Genomic DNA, 22,200 nt, shown 5'->3' on the forward strand with positions numbered 1-22,200 from the left:
GCACAGACCTTGTACAACAGATAACTGCATTATAAATACAAGAGTATATTATAATTGAAAATTATGCTTACTGAGAAAACATAACAGTCAAGTTTTCTTTCTGATGAGGGTAGCCTATATAGGGCAGAAATTTATATTCTGAGATTGCATTTCTGATACTAGTTATCTTCTGATCACCCCTGACATTTCTAAAGGATTTTGTCATCACAACAGTCTTTAGAGGTAGATGAACAGAGGCCATAGCTTTCTTCCAAAGGTGAAGGTGACTCTTGTGTTCTCTGCTTTGCAGTCAGAAATGTGTAATTCAACTGATGGTCATAGAAAACAGAAGTCCTACTTGCTTCCACATTGAGGCTTCCTGTGTTATTAATCAGCATATTGATTTTTTTTGCTAGCACTTTTAATAATTTTCTTTTAAAGCAAATTGCTGAAGAATCTTAAGGCACTGCTATTAGCAAATGTGACATAAAGACTGTTAAAACTGGAATCCTGGAATATTTAACATGTGTCCTTTTATTTTTAATTCAAAGGATGCTGTGACAATATGCACTCTGGGAATAGGAACTGCTTTTGGAGAGTCCATTCTGGATAACACTCCTCGCCATGCTACCATCGTTACCAGAGAATATAGTGAGCTCCTTCGAATTGAGCAGAAGGACTTTAAAGCACTTTGGGAGGTAAATTCAGATTTATTTGCAGTTTATGCAGAAAAAAGTGATTTAACCATATAAGTGTTTGTAATGAAGTAGAAGCACATTTATACTATAAGCAAAGTAGTAAATCTTTTAAATTAGTTTGGACAAAAAGAGAAGTCCTTTTACTTCTTTTTAGTGGTTCATATGCTGCAAGATTACATACTCCTGTATTTATTTCTTGTGGGCTTCTAATGAAATAAGTGAAATTTCTGGTGGAATTTATTTGTATACTGCAGATGTTGTTTTCTTAGCCTTAAACTTGCTTTTATTGCCAGCATTTGTGAGGAAGTCTATCCTTAATATACTCTGATATTTTAAATTATTCTTCTTTATTCCTGTCTTATCACCAGCTGTGAGGGGTTTAGAAGTTGCAGATGGATCAAGATCATTTAAAAATTAAGTTACTGATTTCATGGCTATTCCCTTAAAACTTCCCTGTGCGGAGAATGTACTGCTGAGGTTCTTCATTCTATAATCTGTGTGTACTTTGGTATCCGTGCTGAGAAGACTTCATTAACATGTTACTGTGCTAAGTTACTGAATGTCAATCAGTTTGCATTTTTGTAAGCATTACACTTGATTTGAAAAGTGTTCTGGGAATTGGAAGGCATCCTGTTGGCCTGGCCTACACTCTTACACCATTGTACTGACAGCTTATTTTAAATGGTGACTGTAAAAATTTAGGTGATGTGTAGAGCTGTCAGATGGTGTAACAGTGTCCTAAAGTTGCAGATCTAGGGACACTAACTATATTGAAGAAATTGATGCTGGTTGTAGCATTGTAGTTCAGCTTCTCTCCTAAGTGCAGACAGATGAGGGTTTTTTTGGCTTTCTTTTTTCCTGAGAAAGAGCAGTATTTATTATAGTCCAAATAATTGTCCTAAAGCAGTACTAAAGTAAGGGTATCAGAAAGAAAATCAAATGCACAACTAGTTACAGTGACTGAGGAAGCAGCACTAATACCACCTGTTTGCAAATACGTTGCCTTGAGCATAGTTAATGGTGCAGCATGATCAAGGCATGAAAGACCAATGTGTGAATGAAACATGCTTGCCATTGAATGCTCTGACAATATGAGGTTTCATTCTTTGAATCGGATAGCCATAATTTGTACTGTTTTTTTGGCAATGTCTACAGCTAAAATAAAATACGCTTAAAGTCTCATGGCCAATTTGAAGAAATTCACAATGCGATATTTTTCTGCAGTTCATCCTTTTTTTTCTCTACAGGAACTGCATTATAGTTTTAGACCATGGCATTAAAAGATTAAATATGCCAGTGATCTCATCTGTTTTAACATATGCCACACTTGCCAGTGGTCAGAAATTTTTAGTGTAGATAGTACTTTACAAGCTCATGATGGAGGAGAGTAAATCCAGTTGTAGGTTTCTCAAGTAACATTTTTTTAATTCACTTGTAATGGGTATAAGCAGAGTAATTTCTGCTATGTATATGACTCCTGCTAAGTATTCAGAGGTTGTTGGTTTCCTATCAGAAATATTGTGGGAGTGGAGGTTAAGTTCCATTCTTAAGATTTTTGAACCTTAAAACATATTTAAAGTTGTTTTAAAACAAAAATGCTGACGTCATTTGGTCTTTAATCAATAATACAATGTCATTTCTAACAGTTTTTCTGATTTTGATGAGTTTTTTTGAGACAGATGCTTTTGGAAAAGGTCACATGTGTTGAAAGTATTGGGAGCCATCATAGGGAGCCTTAGCACACATCTTGTATATCGCAGATTTGATGAAAGTGTGCCATAGAGCACGTAACAGATGCTGCAGGTGTCAGTCACAGACCACAGTTTAGCTTTGTGGTGCTTCTTTGCCTTTTGTGCAGTTTTACAGTGAACTTTTCATGTATTTTGGTGTGCTTTCTTTCAAGGAGGCTGTCCCTGTGGTCTTAGTGAGTGGAAATATATGTTATGAAATATAGCTTTGCTGAGGTAGAATTAAGTTGTTCATGTTTTTTTCAAGCAATATTTGTTTCCTTGCAATCTACTAATCCCAAAGCTTACATAAACTGCAGATAAGGTATGATAAACAGAGAATGTTCAAAACAGGCTGAACATTATTTAAGAGAATTCTCCCAAAATATACTAGAAATAGCAGCAGTAGTATATTATTATTATTATTGTATTTGTTGTTGTTACTGTTATCTGAAGACAAGTACTTCTCTTCAGGGAAACTTTTTTTTATATTATGGATGCTGTGTTGTTCTGTCTACCTCATCCTAAGATTAATATATCTTTGCTGTGACAAAGCCTGTACGGGGAAATGGTTATTAGTACAGTGACATGCCATTCAGATAATTTTTTACATTTTAGATATGATTAAGTTTTTTGTTTGTTTTTTTTTTACCCCATGAAATTTACTTTTGGGGAAATTTACTTTTTCCCTTCTTTTGAGGGAAAGAACAACTAAACACTGTGAATATAATGTTGGAAAAAGAACCAGAACTAATCTGAAATGATAGGACTAAGGGCTATGAACTATTCTTCCTTTATAGTAAAAATTTGTTAACACTGAAACCTAGTGATGAAGTTCATGTTTGCAGTAAATGTTTTTCTGTCACAAATCTATGCAGTTCTTTGAAAGACAAATAAATATCTATTGGTACTGGTTATGAAACTTTTAGTATAAATCCTGAAACTAGATTTTAAGAGAGAGAAAGATATAATACCTACCTATTTTAGTTATTTCCAAGTTTAGAAAGAATTTTCAGAATCTCTATAACTTAATATTATGAATTTACAGATTTTTCTGATTTTTTTTTTAAATTTAAAAGTAACTTTTCCTGTATTAGCTGTATTGCTCTAACAGTTGTATTGATAGAATGTTTCACAGACCAGATGTGGCTTATTAGCATATTTGATGCACAATATACAGCAAAGTGTATTGATTTCTTTGAGTACAATTACAACTGGGTCTATACCTGAAAGAAAGAGACTGCTACTTCTAAACAGACTTTTTTCTTTTTTATCAGTATTCTTCTGTCAGTTTTATAAACTTAAACTTCTGTAATATGCAGAACCACATATTCAATCAACCCTTTAAATACAGAAGGATTTTCTATGATCTCTGCTGTTAACAGTCAGGGAATGCTGGTCAAACCAAATGATACTGTCCTGGTAACAACAATTACCAGTTAAAATGGCCTAGTCTTTTCTTTAGTGACTGTATCTGTTGAAGTAGCATCCTGTTTGGGAACATCTGTTGAACTTCTAAGCTTACTCATCCTTGGAGACTTGTTTTCTATCATTGACTGCTATAGCAGATTGGAGATGATGAAATGTCTGGTTAGGTTCTCACAGAGCTGAACACTGTTCCCTGATGAAGAAGCTCCAGGAGGTTATGGGAATCACTGGTGACATGCCTTTTTGCACTGATTGTCCCCGGCCTTCATCTCTGAGGAGGACTAACATGAAAAAAGTTATTCATCACTGTTCTAACACTGTAGACTTCCAAGATGCTCTATGAATCTGTAGGAAGAACAACTCTGCATTGATAAGAACTTGCTTTCCCTCTTCAGCATCAATGAGTTAGTGTGGTACTAGCTACCTTGCCAAAAAAAATGTTTGAGAGCACAAAAGAAAATACATCCAAAAATAAACATGAAAGCAGAAGGCTACACACGAGGAGCTCTGGTCATGCACATCCTGTTGGGTCACTGGTTTGCTCCACCCCTAATAGTTGGATTCTTTTAGACAGAGTAGGAGTCAAATGAATGTGTTTGAGCAGTGCTATCATTACAGAAGTTCTCAGTAGTTCATCCTCAAGCTTTGTCCTTTCATGCAGTTGCAAACTGATTCAAACCCAGACAGGAAGGGAGTGAATCTGCTGAGAGGTGACTTATTTTTAGAGGTCTTTCCTACCACAGTGAATTACTCAGCCTTCCTTGGATAACATACAAATAACCAATTTCCTTTTGTGTGGAATTAGATTCTGTTAGAAGTTACTGAACATGCCTTGAGAAACATTTGATCTTGAGTAGAAGAACAGCCATTACTTCGGTATGCAGTAACTTTGGAGAGAGGGAATCTTGGCCCCTATAAGGTCAGAATGAATATTTTAATTCTTTTTTATTCATATTCAGCAGCACTTACATATCCTGTAGTGTGATAACTACTGTAGCATAACTTGCTTCCTGCTTTTCCCCTTCTGATTCAGTAGCCCTCAGCAGACTTCACTGCTCTGAAATGATAGCTTTGGGAGAAGCAGCTTTCTTACTGTCTTTGTTTTCTGAACACTGTGAATGTTAGTCTTGAATGTGCTAGTTTAAAACCAGATCCTCTGTCAGAACAGAAGTTTTACATACAGTTTCAATGGAATGCTGTGTAGGAAATACACATATGAAATGGCATGCTGACTTAAATGTTATAGCACTGTTCAGTAAGATTTCTGAATAAGGCTTAAGTTCATCAGAATTGGGACCACAGCTCTCAGTGCATTTGCATGTAATATCGGTTTGTCTTTTTAAGGTATATCTAACCATATCCCTTTTATCAAGGTATAATATAATCTTACGCCTCATTTTATGTGTCAGGATTATGGCAGTAGGAATTACAAAGGCACTGTGAAAATATGAACTTGTAGGGATTTTAATTTGTTTTATCCATTTGGCCATGCTGTAAGTACATTATTTACCAAAGTATGTTACTGAATCTCATGTAGGTGTTTTGTGGTGTAATGCAGTAGGCAACATTTCAGAGAGGCAGCCTTTGCTGCTGGAAAATACATGTTACTTGTTACTTGGAGAATGTTCATGCTTCTTTCTCTGGTAGACTCCTGAATACTTCAACATGCTTAAGGAGCATTAGGAATCTCATGTAAATGTCAGTACTTTCTATTGCACCTTTTCACCAATGAGTATTCCATACCAGAAATTCTTTCCAGTTCATTTAAGTGAGAGATTAAATTTGATCTGAGAAATGAAATATTGGGAGGGGGGAATCAAACAAAAAATTAGATTCATGTCCAGCCCCTAAACTATCAGCTTGATTTATGGCATACTACTCTGCCAGTTTATTGCCCAGTAATCAATTGGAGAAGTCTTCGCTCTGATTTACTGATTTCCCATAGGTGAACATAGTAGAGGTATAAAACTATAGTTAATAAAATACAGAATATTTAGCTTTGTAGGGTGGATGATCATGTGATTTAAAATAGTGAAGTGCCTGGAGACCCACAAAAGTATAAAAAGGTGGTCATGGAACACTCAGCTGTCTTTGCCTGCTTCATGTCACCCTCTCCATTGACTGCTCAAACTCTACCTTGATCATTTGTCTCTCTAATAGGGTTTTATTTGAGAAATGTAAAAGTGATCAAATTTGCAATGTAGCTGGAATACTGTGTTCACCAACCTCTCAAATAGCCATCTTGTCAGAATAAGGAAGAATTATTCCATGTTATCAGATATAGAATACAACACAGAAGGAAGACATGGAAGCACCCAAAATCTGTTGCCTTATGCTGTCTACAAATCTTCAGCTGATGACCAATTCAAATTTGTATGCAAAGAAACAGAGCTAGTGTGAGACGCACTGAAAAATGAAGTGATGATAGGCAAGCAGGAGATTTTTTTTCCTAGAGTAACACATGGAAGTAGGAGGAATATAAAAAGTCCTCCTCCCCTCCCCAGCTTTAGAATATGACAGTAAACACAGAATTGGCAAGATGTGAGCAAAGCTTTGAAAGTAACTAACATCCCACCTTCATACCTTCTGTGTTAATACTGATAAAACATGCAAGTGAGTAGCAGGGAAAGATTCCAAAATTTTTATTATAACAAGAAGAAGTGCCAGATTGCACTCCCAGTTTTGCTCATGTGAATTGAGCCTATTTCAAGTGAATACAGAACAATTGCTTTGACACACATGGACCTAAGTGGGAGCAGAGTCTGGCCTTCTGTGCTGCTGTTATATTGGTTTTGACCATCCTTGTAATACACCTTTAGGGTTCTTTCTTTTGTTTTGCGTTTTCAAACATTTCTGATTTTAATGAGTAATGCTTTGTCTGGTAGAGCAGATTTAAATGACTATGGAACAGCATTCTGTCCTCAGTAGCCACATTTACATCAGAACAAGCTGTGTTTGTCAGCATAGCACAGTGACTGCTGCTTTCATTCAGATGTATAAATCACTTGGATGCAGATATTGTGAACGCTGTTTATGACAGCTTATCTTCTAAGGTAACATTCCTGACCATTGGCAGTGGAGAAATATATCTAGGAATTAGTCTAGATTCTTCACTTCAGTAACACAGCTTTTCTCGTGGCTTGATATATGCTGATGGAAGCGTACAGGTCTTTTGAGAGAATCATGCTATGATGTGTCTAAATAATGGCATTAATAACCAAAAAGTTCATAATCAATAATTATCCACTCTGTTTCAGATAATTTGCTGTGCCATTATGTATGATCTTCAGTATTATCAGTGAGGCACAATTTCTGCAGAAGATCAAGGGATCCAGTTAGTTTTTTAACTCTGTGAGTTTCCCTTTGTTGTTATCATTGGTTTAAGGTGACAGACGCAGGTAGTTCAGACATCCCTGAAGTGATTGAAAAGATGGAAAAATAACAAGCTGATTGGAAAGGCCTGGTCCTTCCTCAATGTGTCTCTGCAATGAACTTTCCTGATGCACGTTCTTGTATGTAATCCCTACAGTCAGTTTTCATCCCAGTCTCCCGGTTTATTCTGAGTCTATTTCAATAGCAACACTTTGTGACTGTGTCACTGATCACCATGTGGAGGTGGAGTAAGGCTTTGTAGACCTGATTTCTCTTAAACCTTACTAGCATGTCATTCCTCTTAGGTGCAATTCTGTATCACTATAGTAATACCTATCAGCTTGAAGCCCCTGTTGAATCCTATTATACCAGACACTGTGCAAAAATATATTCATTCCTATTTACAACCCTTGTAAATGTTTATGTGTTTATTAGCACTTCAGAGAGTCTTAAATTATATTGCAGAAGGCTTGACTTATTTGAGGTTCCTTCTTGGATAAAAAGAAATAGAAACATCCAGCAAGCATGTCAGTCTCCCTGTTACGTTATTGGTTTTCTCATATTTTGTCATGTTAGAGGTAAAGTTGAAAAATATGAATTCATCCGATTTTCAAAAAAAGAAATTATTTTCCTTAATTCCTAAAATATTTAAATTACAGAAGACCATCTGACAAACTGAAATGTATACACTTAAAGTCTGCAGATGTTTTGAGACTGCTATTTTTCTTTGAAGTTTTACTGCCAAACTTGCACTTTCTATAACCAGCTTTTTTATTAGCAAAGAAAGTGCTTTTCATCCTCAGCAGATTGTATTATTAAATGTGGTATCTCTAAGCATGATATGCTAAATGGCAAAAACATATTGCAAAACACAACTGGGAGCCTATGAATCTTATTTCAGGGAGTAAACTTCTGGTCTTTCATTTGTTCATTTTATTAGGTAAAAATGTCTTTCACAAAAATCATAAGATTTGAAGCTTACAAAATAGTTTCTGGCTTTTTTCCCAAACATACATTTTAACTATCAAATATGTGTCTCGTTCTCATCTGTCACAAAGACAAAAAAAGCATAAAGCAGAATTATGTCTTTATAGATATGTGTGTGTGTATGTAATCTGCTATTTGTCTAATATGTATAGTGGGTATATATTACTACATTAAATTTATATTTGTCTTGTGAAACTTCTGTGTCAAATTGCCTGGAGCTTTGGTTCTAACCACATTTGTGGTTGACAGTGTCCTTTCCTGCCTTAGAATGGATACCAAAGTGATCAGCTGCATAAGGCTTTGCTTACACTTCCAAACTTTTGGATTTGACACAGACGATCTGCTCTTTAAATCAACTGTGGAGCCATACATGGATGAGGTTATTTTGGAGAACGACCCTTTCTGATCTTCTGGTCAGTGTTATCATCTCAATCCTTGGGCTCTTTTCAGACAAGACATGCTTTTTCTTCCTCACACAAAAGGTTAACTATTATTACTGGTTCCTCCAGGTTCTTGAGAAAATTAATAAACCCTTAGAAGCTTCCTTTTAGCAATGGGTTTTTGTTGCTTTACAGCAATGGATATGGTTTTGTGTTCCTCCCAGGCATTCCTATAGAATGTGTGCTTGCATGCTGCATTGAATGGGTGCTTTCTGCTTGCACTGTATAATGGGTCAGGCAAATAATGTGATACCATTTATTAGATCAATGGATATGTTTTAATATTGACATTTTAAAAACCCATTAGCTTAAACCTGCTGGCAGTAAAAAAATGTTAGAGTTCTTTGACAATAAGATCTGTGGCAGTGGAAGATCTTGTGCAGATTAACACATACTGAAAACAAGGCTATTGTATATTATTCTTTTTTATGCTCACAGTCTTGTTTAGTTTATAAAATATTTTGTAAAAATATTGTAAATGTGCTCATTTTCATGTAGCAAGAAAAATGTAACCTACAAGTCCTGTTGAGCGGAATGCAAAATTCCTCCTTCTTTAAGGAAGCAGTTCCTTGAATGAGAAAGAGAGTGCCCTTTACTTGCCTTAGATGGAACAGTTCTGATAGATGTCTTTTCCTGGTCATAATCAGAACTGTAAGGTTCAATTCCTGGTCATAATCAGAGCTGTAAGGTTCAATGTTTGCCCTTTCCCTTAGACTGGTTCCTCCCCTCTTTTCATCCATGGTAAAACCCTACCTTATTGAAGTCAATGAGCATTGTGGGATTTCAACCCAGGTAATTATTAATCGCTTCCTTCTCCTTGTATAACACACAGCACAGGCTGTTGGCACTAGATTTAAATCCTCTTTACCCTTTTCCATTCTGTAACAGTTTCTGTCCACTGACATAGCTGATGTGACATGAGAGCATGAGCCTGGAATCACTCAAATGATTTTGTGGCATAGTAGTTCAGGGGTGCTTAACAAAATGGTCAACCCAATACTTGTACTGAGGTAAATTGTATCAAAGCCTTACAAACTCTAGGCTTCCCAGAGGTACACTTAAAAATGAAGATATAAAAGACTAAGAATTGAATATGGAATATCTCTCCTTTGGCAGAGAATAAGAATTACAGGGCCCACACACACATCCTGTCATCTGTATTGATTATGCCTGGTCCCAGATATCAAGAAGAGAAAGAGATTTAAAAAACCCAAATAATCCGTGTGCTTGCTCTTGAATCAATCCTTGTTTCAGTCTGAGCACTGGAACACCAGTACTTAAAATTGTCAGAGTTAGTGGGTGTTGCTCTAATTCCGTTAGTTCAGTGAGCTACAAAATTCCTAGAAATCTGTTCACCAGCAGTGTGAAAATACCAGGCCTGAAACATGGCTCAACAGGCCTGCAGGCCCTCTGAAATGTTTAAATCTCAAGGGGATTTATGGAACAACCTGTTCATGGATTTTTTTTTTTCTTTTGGTGAATTGTTTATGCCACAAGTATTCAAGAACAAAGCCTAATAAGACATGGCATGTGCTCCCTGTATTTCTATACTCTGTAATGAAGTGGATGTTCACAGAATTCATGTTTTCATCTAATATTTCTGTTACAGGCTGTTGTTTAAATCAGTGGTTTATCAGAATCTGTAGATTCATACCATCAGTCTGGTATGATGCTTAAGGTTCAATTTCTTTATCCTTCATCTCATGCCTGATTACTAAGACCATTTGTGTGTATTTCCTCTGAACTCTGCTTAAAATAGTTTCTCAGTTAAATCTCAAATGGAGAAGTTAAAAGAAAACTGAAACTAACAAATAAAAGTTTACACACTAGATATCTTCTGACCTACCTTTCCTTCTGTTCATTTAAAATTACATTGATAAAATGCTCTTGTCCTTCTAGATGCTGTACTTAGCTCTAAGCCAGGCTTGTATACCATTTGTTTGAGGATGATACAAGGGAACTTGTTTGAGTTACTTAGGCTTTTATGCTTAATTCTCTCTGGGGATAATACTGGAGTCTCTCTTCTTTCTGCCAATACCCTTCAAGCCTGTATCCTCTCTAGAAGCATGAAACATTTTTCAAAGGCCTTTTTTCTTTCTGCCATAATTTCTCAGGCAGTTTTCTGGTACACTTCTCTTCCACAGATTTATGAATGTGGTTTCTCTTTCTGCATTTGTCACTTTTGATCCTGCTGGCATTTAATGCCAGTTTTGTTGATCTCTGATTAAGAGTTCATTTCTCCTTAGGTTTATCTGTGACATTTAGATCCTATTAGATAACCAGGGATCACCAAGTAGTTAGGAAAATATTCTTCCACTGTTGAAATTGGTGAGAATTATGCCATCACTTAGTATGTTGGCTGTGCAGAGCTAAAGGATTGAAATGTAGTAAAAGTGTAGACAATTACACAGATACGTCTGAATACACTGGTGGAGTAGCAGGTTTGATTATTAAGAGGGTACCCATTTTATGTAATGCTTTGTCAAAGAAGAGCTACACTTCACTCTGAGCATGTAAATAGCTGGAGCATTTACCTATGCTGTTGCTGTGGCATGGTTGAAAGATTACATGATTTGAGATTACAACAGAAGTTCACATCAAAACTCTCATCTTTGCAAGTTGTTTCTGTCTGATGAGTTTATGTACATCTGCCATATGGAGTTGCCTTATAGAGGGTGTTAATTCCATCTGATCTCATACACAAAATGAGCTTTGTGTCATTTTATTCTAAGAGACAGACTTTTCCTGTTTTAACAACAGAATGTGGATTTTTCTGCCCTTTAACTTTTCTGAAGAATTACTGGATAAGACTTCAGAAAATGATGTGTGCTACCAGTCAGCCCACAGTATTGATACTTGAGTGGATTGTTATCAACTTTGTACTCTAAAATTATGTAAAGGTGTAAGGCACAGGAAATCCTGGAAATGCTACAAGCCCTAGCAATGGTAGGAATACAGATTTTACTACCATAAGAATTCTCTAAGGGATTGATTTTACATAAGCATCCATACTGTTAATCCAAGTATCCTTACAGAATGATAGGTTATCCATCAACTGGACAAGGTCTTTGGATAAGAATTAAGTTAATCTGCATTGAATAAAAATGTAATGAAAGGTTGTGATAACCAGAAGCAGACCATGAGTTATATTTCCCCCCTTATTTAACAAAATAATTCATACTACTAGTATGAATTTTATGCTTTTTAATGTGTGAGAAAACAGTAGACTCACAAAAAACAACCCAACTTTGCAGGGAGATGGAGGGGTACTTTATATCTGCCTACTCCCCTGAGGGGTTACAGAACAATGGCAAAGCTCACCCTTTGTGGTAGAGTGTATATGTAAAAATAATATCAAATGTCTAGAAAGGAATAGATTCTGACTGTGATTGACTATTTATTCATCTTTGTGCCCAGCTAATGCAAAGCTTTAGCTTGTTTGTTTCATCCTTGCCAATTAACATTTCTGTTGATTTTCCCTTTTAAGTATACCTTTACTGCTAAAACTTTCTCTTCTTTATTTCAGTCTACATATGCATGTCTTCATTATCTGATAATGCTGTTGCCACACGTACAAATGAAAATTATTAATTTAATATGCTAAAGAGCTTTTTACAGAAGGAAAAAGCAGCTCTTACTTTGAAAGCTGTTAAAGTAATAATGAATGCTATCTTTATATTAATGCGTTGTTTTTAAATGAACACTTTTGAATGGCTTGCTTTGTGTGAGTAGAATTTGCTATAAGAGATGCCCATGGCACTGTACCCAAAATCAGATTGCTCAGCATGATGAAAATAAATAGAAACATATATGGAAGTATTGATACTGTAGAAAAGAAAATCTCTTAATGTAGCTAGTTTAATTTTCAAACTGTAAGCAGCATGTGCTTGTAAGCTGCATTTCTGGTCATGAATGTGCTGCCTCCTGTAGTGGGACCTCTATCTTGGCATTTTTACTGCCACAGCAGTGCTCACCTATTTATGCTAGGCATTAATCACAAACTGCTGCATAAGAGAAGAGGGGGGAAGTTATTCTTATTTTGTTAGACACTCTGCATGGTGAGAGAGCAGCAGCATGGATTAAGTATTTGGAATCTTAAAACAAGGTGGTGGAATGCCATTAAGTTGTGTTTACTCTTGTTAACAGTGTGTATAAAGGCACAATATTCTTAAGCCAGTACTGTCCAATTGTACTAATTGCATTAATATAATGGACAGTAGAATTTGCCATGCCTGTGGCAAAAAGCTCCACATTTGTCTCTTGTCTCTTGTTGTGACCAATTCCTGCTATTTCAGACAAGCTTGTAGGAAAGCCCTCGGTGACCTGTTTGTGTATTGTAAAAATGGAATGTAACAGCATAGCATACTGCATAAATAAAAACCTGTCGTGCTTCCTTCTCATTAGTCTTCAAGAGCAGGACTTGTTCTGTCCCTTCTTTTGGAACTAAAATGATGTCTTTAATGAGATCTTTATTTGCATTTCTCTCATTCCATTCACTCTCTGTATCTCGCCTCTGGAGAGGTATTGGTCTGTGTGGTAGGCTCTCTAAAGTTTTGTCTTTGCACATTTTAAGTATCCATGCCAAATGGCTTGTGAATGGGTGCTGCTTTTGGAGAAATATTCCATAGCCGGGTGCATCACGTGCTACTAACACTTATTCCGATTTCCCCTCCAAAATTTGTTTTCAGAGTTCATTCTTTGGTTCTTGTCTGTACTGCTTTCATGATAATTTCTCTCTGTCCTCAGTATTTATATTTCACTATTTCCACACAGAGGTCATGTTTTGTCATAACTTAAAAAAAAAAATCACATAACTGTTCTTAATTTTCCTGAAATGCCATCATGCTTCTTTGTATGAGCTCTTTGGAACACAAAATTATATGACCCTGTCTTTCACGTATGTCTGGAACATACTTAATCTGATGTTTACTATCAGTTTTACATGCCAGAATTTGGTAATTGTTGAGATAATAGTATTTTACTATTGTATATAAGAAAGACTGTCACTGTAGTTAAACTTGCATAAACATCTATACAGAGCTGGAAATTATGGCGGTGGGACGTGTGCTATGTACTTCAACTATGTTCAGGATTATTGCTTCCTAGACTTGTCTCACTCATTAGTTCTACTTAAATGATGTCTCCATTGAATTTTTCCAAAGGGATCTTTTCCTCAGCATTGCTATTTCCCTAGAGTCTTGTGTATTATACTTATTTTTTGTTCAGTGTTTTTATCTTCTCTGTCTCTAGTGTTTTTGTAATATGTTATAAAGTTTTTTATTCTCCCTTTGAGATTATGAATTAAAAAAAAAATCAAAGCCCAGCCCTCTACTACTTCTTTAGACACCTCCTTTTTATGTGTTGCCATGTTTCATTATCTTTTGTTTGCAGTCATTTAGCCAATTGTTAATTTGCATGACAGTGCTTCTACCCAAGGCATTTTCATTTTTTTTAAGATGAGCTATGACCATTAAATCTTTTACTGATATCCAAGTATGTGACAGCTACTGCATTCCTTTCTTCCACTACTTTAGTGGAAAATTAAAAACCGACAGCAACCTACATATAAAGCCTCTAACTTTGGTTAAATCAGTTTTGCTGCTTCACAGATTTGCTTCTGTTAACTATGAGTGAGGGGTCTCTGGTCTAGCTCTTGTCATGCTTACTGCTTCACTCCTGAAAAGTAATTTCCAAGTATTTTGTTTTTATGTTAATAGTAAGGTACCTTAGTACATGGTGCTAGATACAGCCTGGTCTGAACTAAAGTGGTTAGTGGTGGTGTAAATTACACCATTCATGTGCAATGGATGGCAAATAGTGGAAAATTACTGCAGTTCTGGTGTTGTAAAGGTTTACAGAATCATTTGTGAAAATTCACTCTCAAATGAAAGAAGGAAAAATGTATTAGAAAACAAGGTATTATCAAGAATATATAATTCCAATTACTTTTCTCTCTTACTCACCTGTTTTCTCCCAAAGACTTTGTTCGTCTCCTGTGTTATTCCTAGCTGTCCTAGGACAAAAGTCACCACAGCATAAACAGGTGCAACGTGCATTCCACTATTCTTTCGCACATCTGCTAACATTTAAATTAAAGCAAATGCAGGTTTTTATTGGCACTGCTTCATAATAACCTCTTATGATTATTGTTCTGTTACATTTGCCCCTCTATCAATATGTACATGATTTAATAAATAAAAACCATAAATTCTGAGTGATCTCTTGTCTCAGTGAATACTGTTGGCTCCTCTGTAATATGATAAAGTATTTATTTCCACACGTTGCAGATGTGTTCTGGTGTCTGTGGAGTATTCCTTTGTGCCCATGTTGCAAGAAAGCGTGAGGAGGAAGATGTGACCCAAAACTCACCTCCATCTTCACCTTTTTGCTTCATGTCACATTTTGTTCTCCAGTCAAAAATCATCTGGCTAACTGCTTAGTAGCACGTAATCAAGGTCAGGAAGATAAAGCAGAAATATAATAATTATACACTATATTTGGCAGAAGCTGCAACATTCGAAGTATGCATAGTTGGTTTCAGTGACTTGTAGAAAATATTTGCAATCCCCTTCTATGCAGGATTTCTGCAAATGTTCAAGTGAACGTGTGCTAAGCAACTTCATTCTTGTTCCAGAATGAAATTACTCATCAGAAGTTTGATTATTAATGTTGTGCTCATCCCTCTGACATGGCTGAAACAAGTAACTCTTGTTTCTGTGCCCACTCATCAAACCCGGTGCTTGTTGACTCCTCATGGTTACACACTGATGTTCTCACAGTGGCTTTGATTTCCGAAATGCAGTAATGTTAAACAGCCATAGCCCCTTTTTCAGTAACATTTTAGTACCAGGTCCATCTTCCTCTTTGGACTCTCGACTTTTGTGCGTGATTGCCTTTACCTTTTGCAGCACGCTTCTTTGAGAAAACTGCCTTATACGTCTTACTGATTGAGATTAGAGGGTGGTGCTGGCAACCAGAAAATTATAAAAGCTTTTTTGCACAGAAGAGCGAAAAAAACGCATTAAGTATCATGAGTTCTCATAATCAAATCCAAGCTTGTTAAAAACAAAGAAGAAAAGCATGAAAGGAGCCCCCCACTGAAGAGGAACAGTGTACTTAGCATGCATATATTTACTTATTCCAAACTTAGTTGCAGATGGAGAAAGTTGTCATATCTAATGAACAACTCACAGCACTGATGTCTGGATAAGAAACCTGCCCCACATTGACTGTATGTAATGTTACCTCTTATACCTAGGGTAGCTGTCAGCATTCGCCAAAACAATTTTCCCCTGTTCCCTTCACCCTAGTTGGGTTTTCACCTTCTCTAATGTTTTTTTCTAAGTGTGATCTAAAGTGTGTCTTACAGTGGCCTTTATACATGGGCTTTCTGAAGTTTAGCATTTTTTTTGTGAGGCCATATCTGTCCTTCGGGCAGGTGCACTGTTCTCAACTGAGGAAGCTATTTCATCTGGCTGGGTTTGAAGGCATTAAAGCTAAGTTTAGCTCTCTTGGTTATTAAATATACATTTAATGATAGATTCATCATGCCAAAGATTCTTTAAGGGAACGCAAGGGATAAGACACTTATAATGCTGTGTTGCCATGCAGTGAGACAGTTTATAACTGTCATCCTTTATTTCGTCTTCAACCTGTAGTCTGACCTGATGTGGGAAGTGGAAAAGGACATTTCACAACACCACCACTAAAATGCAAGCAGACGTACAGGACCATTTTGAGAAAAGTGAGAAATTCAACTTCATTGTAACACTGTTGTTCTAAGGAAAAACATGAGGTTGATTGTTAGCTGTTTAGAAGGATAAAATGCAGGCTCGTGCTTTCTATTTATTCAGCTTCTCCCAGTGATTCTCAGCACAGTGTTGTTTGGCAAGTGGATTCTGTAGTCCATGGGACAGCATATGTATGGTCTCTTCTATTTTCTTCTTAGCTGATCCTTGCTGCTTAGGTAGCCCACGTTGACTTCCTTGATTTTTAGAGATCTCTGTATTTCAAATCCCCTCTTAACTTCTATTTTGAAAGAAGGAACCCTATTTTTCTTGCAGAGAGTTTTTCTTGTTTTTCCCTGCCATTTTTCTTGCAGAGAGAGCCTTGAAATGTAAAGTGAATAACTGGGCTTAAAGGTTTCCTACTGATTTATTTTTCCTAAACATTATTGATTATTTGGTCTTCTATCACTGAAGAGGTCTCTACTAAAATTTTGTTGGCAGGATTGTAGGGGAAATGTCATAGGTTGAGAAAACGGGGTTTTTTTGTGTGATATAGTTAGCCTAATGAAGGGCCAGTATAAGGAGCAGTTGTAAAAGAGCTTTTGCTGGCATAAATTGTATTATCCCTAGGATAATTTGCTGACTGAGGTTAAAATGTAGGGCAAGCTCTGAGTTGGCCTTTTGAAGCTTGTAGTATATTCCCTTAATTTTTCCGTGTCGTGGCAGTGCTCCATGGGAGGAATGAGCTGTCACTGATTAGACTACCAGTAAATTCCTGTGTTCTTCCCTGTGGAAAGCCTAAGATGCGCCAGCCGTGCTCTGCAGCTATTGTGATTTCTAGCTGTAAAAAACCAGGTCATATAAACCTGTCTCATGAAAATCATAAGTCTTTTTGCAGTTTCGATCAAGGCTTTTAATTTTACCCTTTTGCTTTCTCCATATACAATGTGAGAAGATAGTATATATTTGTTTCCTGACAGCTTTTTGATGATTGTTGAATAGTTGAACAAGCTATGAACATGCAGATGTATCATATGCAATTCTTACTTGAACTCACAGACTCTCAACTGAAGAGATTGCCTGTTACTGTGCTTTCTTGGCACCTCAGCACAAGCAGCCAGGTGCCCTTTATGTGATGGGACTCCAACTGTGGCTTAAAAATTCTGTTGTGTTTGGTTTTGGTTTTTTTTTTTACTTTTTGCTAGGTTTTAGATGTCTCCCAACGAATAATCTTATTGATCATTTAACCTTCAACATTCTTCCTGCCTGTCTTAATCTAATATTTGACATTTTAAAGAAATCAGTTACTTGCCTAAATAAGCACTTGGATATCTTATCTGTGGTTGTGAGATCCTGCATTTTTTTACCTATGTGCATTTATTTGTTTGAAATCGAAATGGGCTTGGAATCAAGAATAAATTAGAAATGCATTTAAAAGTCTGCTTTTTAATTTTTTTTTCCCTGAGCAACACCCTCTTTACAAAACATTGGTTTTTTTCATTCCTTTTTTCCCCCAATTATTTATCTTCCCTTTTAGTAAGATTTTAATGTGTTTTTTTTCAGTAGAGAAGTCATGTTTAATTAAAAGTTACTTGCATGTTTTCAATTATAGATGATAATTTGTTTGACTTTACACTCTCAATTGCCTTGAGTAATTTCCTGTAGAAATACATATAATCCATTTGCATGTTTGAAGTATTAGTGTGTCATTTGCATAGCTTGTGTGTAACACTTAAGCAAACCACTGGGGCTTAGGAAGGACAGATGATGCTTTTTAGTGGCAAACAGCGATACGATGGCTATTCTTTCTTCTCCCTGCTAAGAGATATGAACCAACTTTGTTGAGAGAATGGGAAATTATGTTATCAAACCAACATTTTGTTTCAGTAAATAATTGGGAGTTAAGTAAGTTGGCCAGCAGTAATGTCATATTCATATTTTTGCTTGACATAAGTCAGTGCAGGTTGATGTTGATTCTTACTTCACGGCCTCATATAGTGTAGCAGAGAAAATATATATTAACACATCCCAGCTGGTATATGTCAGAATTCCATCACAGATAAAACTGTTGTAGTTTTTAGCTGCTGGAGATGAGATGGTAGGAGGTTTACATTTTATTGCAACTATATATTAAACCCACAGTTTGTTTGGTCTACTGAAATAAATTCTGCGGTAAGTCCTTGAGTGGAACATAGCATATATGGTTCTGCTCACCCACGTTTAGAGGAGATGAACTCAAAGTGGGATAGGTGCAGAGAAGGACTGCCATGGTAAAGGAGATGGGAGTGTTTATTTTATATGATAAGACTAAAAGAGTGTGTCTTTGTTGATGTGAAAGCTGACAGGGGGGATATGATTGCTGTCTACAGGTACATAAGACCTGAACATAAGTTCAGGGGAAGTAAACTGTTAAAAGACAATGCTGCTCAGGAGCAGGTGGGTACTAATGCAGCCTGAGTGTACATTAGAAGTTTCTAGCCATCAGAATAATGATGTTCCAAAACAAACTTCTAATGGGAGTCTGGGGGCAGAAAAATGGTGTGTTTAAAGGAGAGTTAAATTTTTTTTTTGGAGTAATTTTCTGTGTGTACCTGCAATAGCAGCCCAAATGCTGTTTCTACACCAGATTTCAGTATTTTGGCTAACATACCTTTTTCCTGGTACAGCAAAGACCTACATGAAATCACAGGGTCCAAATTTTGTTTCAGCTCATAGTGAAAAAGTGTCGGTACAACTCATACTGCCTTTAGAATTGATAGCACTTTTCACTTTTGTTTGCCACACCCAGTCACGCTCCGTTTTTGTTGGTGGAAGCCTGTTGGGAAGGTCAGCGCAGTTCTGTCCCCTCTCTGACACAGTGAATCTCAAATTCTTTTTGGGTATTGTAGCACGTTTCTCCACAGAAGGGGTGTGGGTTGGAGCACTGCTAGCAGAGTAGAGCTCTTTCTTTAGGACACTCTCCTGAGGCATGAAAATTGGGAATTTGAATCTCATTGCCCAAGAGAAGGCAAATGAAGGTAGAATTACTGTTCTTTGGGTGAGTCCGGTCCTGAGGAGGATTCAAAGCCAGATGGAAGTACAGCACCCCACCTCCATCTTTCTTGAAATAGAGACCCTCAGTTCTTTGAATGTGTGGTGGTAGGCACCTGTCATTCAGAGAGACTTCTCAAATTCACGGTAATAAGATGCTTACTCAGCATTTGCAAGGAGCCACCTGAAGGCTGGGAGGACATGAGGCTGAAGGTACATCAGCTCCTCAGTCTTTCTATTTAGCCAGCTGCTGGCAGCTAAGCATTGCGTATGCTTTGAAACTCTTCTTTTAGGTGCCTTTCTTCAGGAGATTCTCATTCTGGCTTCTGCATACCCTTCTGCAGTCACCCATTTCATTCCTTATCAACAACACAAAAAGAGGAGGAAAGCTGGGGAAGCTTGAAGAAGTCATGTGTAGTCCCACACCTAGATCTAAAACTGCCTTTTGTAACAATTCTGTGCGAATGAGCTTGCTTAGGTCTTTGTTACGTTCTGTCCCTGAGGTTTCTGTGCTCCTGTGGCAGGTGTAAAAATAAGTATATGTAAAATACAGAAAAAACTTTGCAATGGATGTTGCCACATTTTGCCACAGTAGACTTTCACATTATAGCCCCTCTTTGGTCTAGGGTTTGTTACAAAGTTAAGAGTTAATTCTGTTTCCTTCTTTCTTTCCTGGTTTCCTGTTTTAGGGAAGGACACTCTGTGTAATGTTTGTTTAAAATGAATGCTGATAATAAACAGAGAATAGTCTTTACGAGTAGCTGAAATTTTTCTGCTATTCAAATATTACTGATGTTTAAGCAGCACATATTTCTTGTTTAATATTCAGGTATGGCATTTGTTTCTTAAAGATAGAGAGGAATACTTCTGTGATCAGAAAGAGTAGCAGCTAGGAACAGCAGTGATGTGAGTCATTTTGACAGTGAGCAAACTTGTCAGAATGTTCACATTTTCAAGACTAGATGGTCTAAGACATCCATTTTTTCCTAAATATTTTTCAAAGTCCCAATGAAAATTTAAACAGCTGTGTCTCATGGTGTCTTGAATTGAAAAGATCATGAATTAACAATTGCATTTTACTGCTAAAATACTACTTGTTTACTGGAAAGTCAAAATAGTAACAACAAGGTTCAGTCAGGTTCTTTGTAATACTTTTAATAGCTGAGTGCAACAGTCCCATGGTGTAAAATACGTCAATCCTAAGGAGAAGAGAGAGAATTCATAATGAGCACATATAAGGTACTTAACTTGCTTTTTTTCATAAGCCCTGTTTGCATTCAGTAATTTCACATTGTCCATTTCTTTGGGATAAACTAGAATTTCACTGCATGCATATAATACCTTTGTGTTACAAAGTGAAAATCCCATGTTTTTGGCTGAAATGTTCGTGTATTACATCTGTCTCTTACCTAGGGCCATCTGCATAGGAGAGTATTCCTTTAACAGAATAAATCACAGAAAGACTATAGCAGACTTATTGGAACCGTTCTTCTGTATCTCTGACTACTGTTCTTGCCAAAGGTACTAAAAAAGTGGATAAAAACATGGTATTTATGTAAGACTACCTGCTTTGCAATGGTTTCAGAAAGAAAAAAAAAAATTGTGCTACATTCACTGGCTCTTTAATTCGGATTGCCAATGATAATGCAGAGTCTACCACTAAAGAAAGGTAGGATGCAGAAGCAGAAACATTAGTGCTAATCTGCTGCAGAAGGACTAGATAAATCAGCACAGCTCTCATACATCACTAAGAGAGAAGCTGATTGCAACTTGACCATGTGCCTAAGTGGTCACATCAGCAACAAGAACGGAGCATGGATAAAAAAACTAAAATGTACCCTTAGGGCTACTCGCTGTGCAGGACCTATAATAACACATCAATGTAAGTTTAAGATTTCTTTATTTTTTGTTTTCTTCTGTTGTAATTATTGTTGTTTACAAGATTATATTTTTATTTTGTATAGATTTAGGGGAAATATAATGGGGCAAAGTATAATACTAAGCAGATTCTAGTTTGATACTGTTTATGTCTGTGAATAATAATGGGCTTTATTACTGTGTGTCTCAACATAGTTCTTTCTTTGAAGATGTTTTAATATTTAATCCTAACAGTCTTATCTCAGAAACTGAGAAAGGTTTTGGGTGAGATGATAGTGAGATCTCTCTTATTCATTTCTGTCACCTTATGTTTCAAAATGATTTGAAAGACAGAATGCCACAAATATATATACACATTACCATGAGAATTTTTACATTTTGTTATTCCTTCTGTTAAGAAAAATGCTTAAAAAGGATGATTTCTGGGAACCTTTTTATTCCTGAATTAAGTGCAGATGGTAATTTTCCTACAATTTTTAAAATTTGTGCAATTGTTTAATTTAATGTCACTTAAGCATCTGCAAAAAGGGAAGGCAGGGATAAGATGGAAACTGAATAAGCATTGATTGCTAGTCTGAAAATTAAATTTTAAAAGTTTTTGCAGTAAATCTGATTTCGGTTCATTTCTTACTAAATTAGATTATCATATTTAAATTGAGGCTGCTATATAGCAAACAAATGTGTGAAACTACCCTGGATAGCCCACATTTCCTGCTGTATCAGACTATAAAGATGTCGTTGATTATAGCTACCCAGGAATACCCGAATTGTAGAATTCAGAACAGTGTGTTTAAATAATGCATGGAAAAATAAAAAGGAAAGGTGGAATTTTACTGTTCAGATGTTAAGGTGATGCTTTGTTCAAAGAGAAAAAATGTATAGTAAAAGCTATTGATGTGGAATCTCAGGCTCTCTCTCTCATGGCTTTAGGGAA

General features: G+C 36.4%; 1 protein-coding gene across 1 annotated transcript in view; it reads left to right on the forward strand.

Annotated features, from left to right (window-relative positions):
• RAPGEF4 (Rap guanine nucleotide exchange factor 4) overlaps positions 1–22,200 on the forward strand; it is a 154,438-nt gene that overhangs the window by 21,873 nt on the left and 110,365 nt on the right. Inside the window, exon 4 of the mRNA XM_035896222.1 lies at positions 531–677. Within this exon, the coding sequence (XP_035752115.1) occupies positions 531–677 (147 nt within the window). The remainder of the gene's footprint in view (positions 1–530; positions 678–22,200) is intronic.

Source organism: Egretta garzetta, unplaced genomic scaffold (assembly GCF_000687185.1).
Source record: "Egretta garzetta isolate BGI_Z169 unplaced genomic scaffold, ASM68718v1 scaffold16, whole genome shotgun sequence".
NCBI classification, from domain to species: Eukaryota; Metazoa; Chordata; class Aves; order Pelecaniformes; family Ardeidae; genus Egretta; species Egretta garzetta.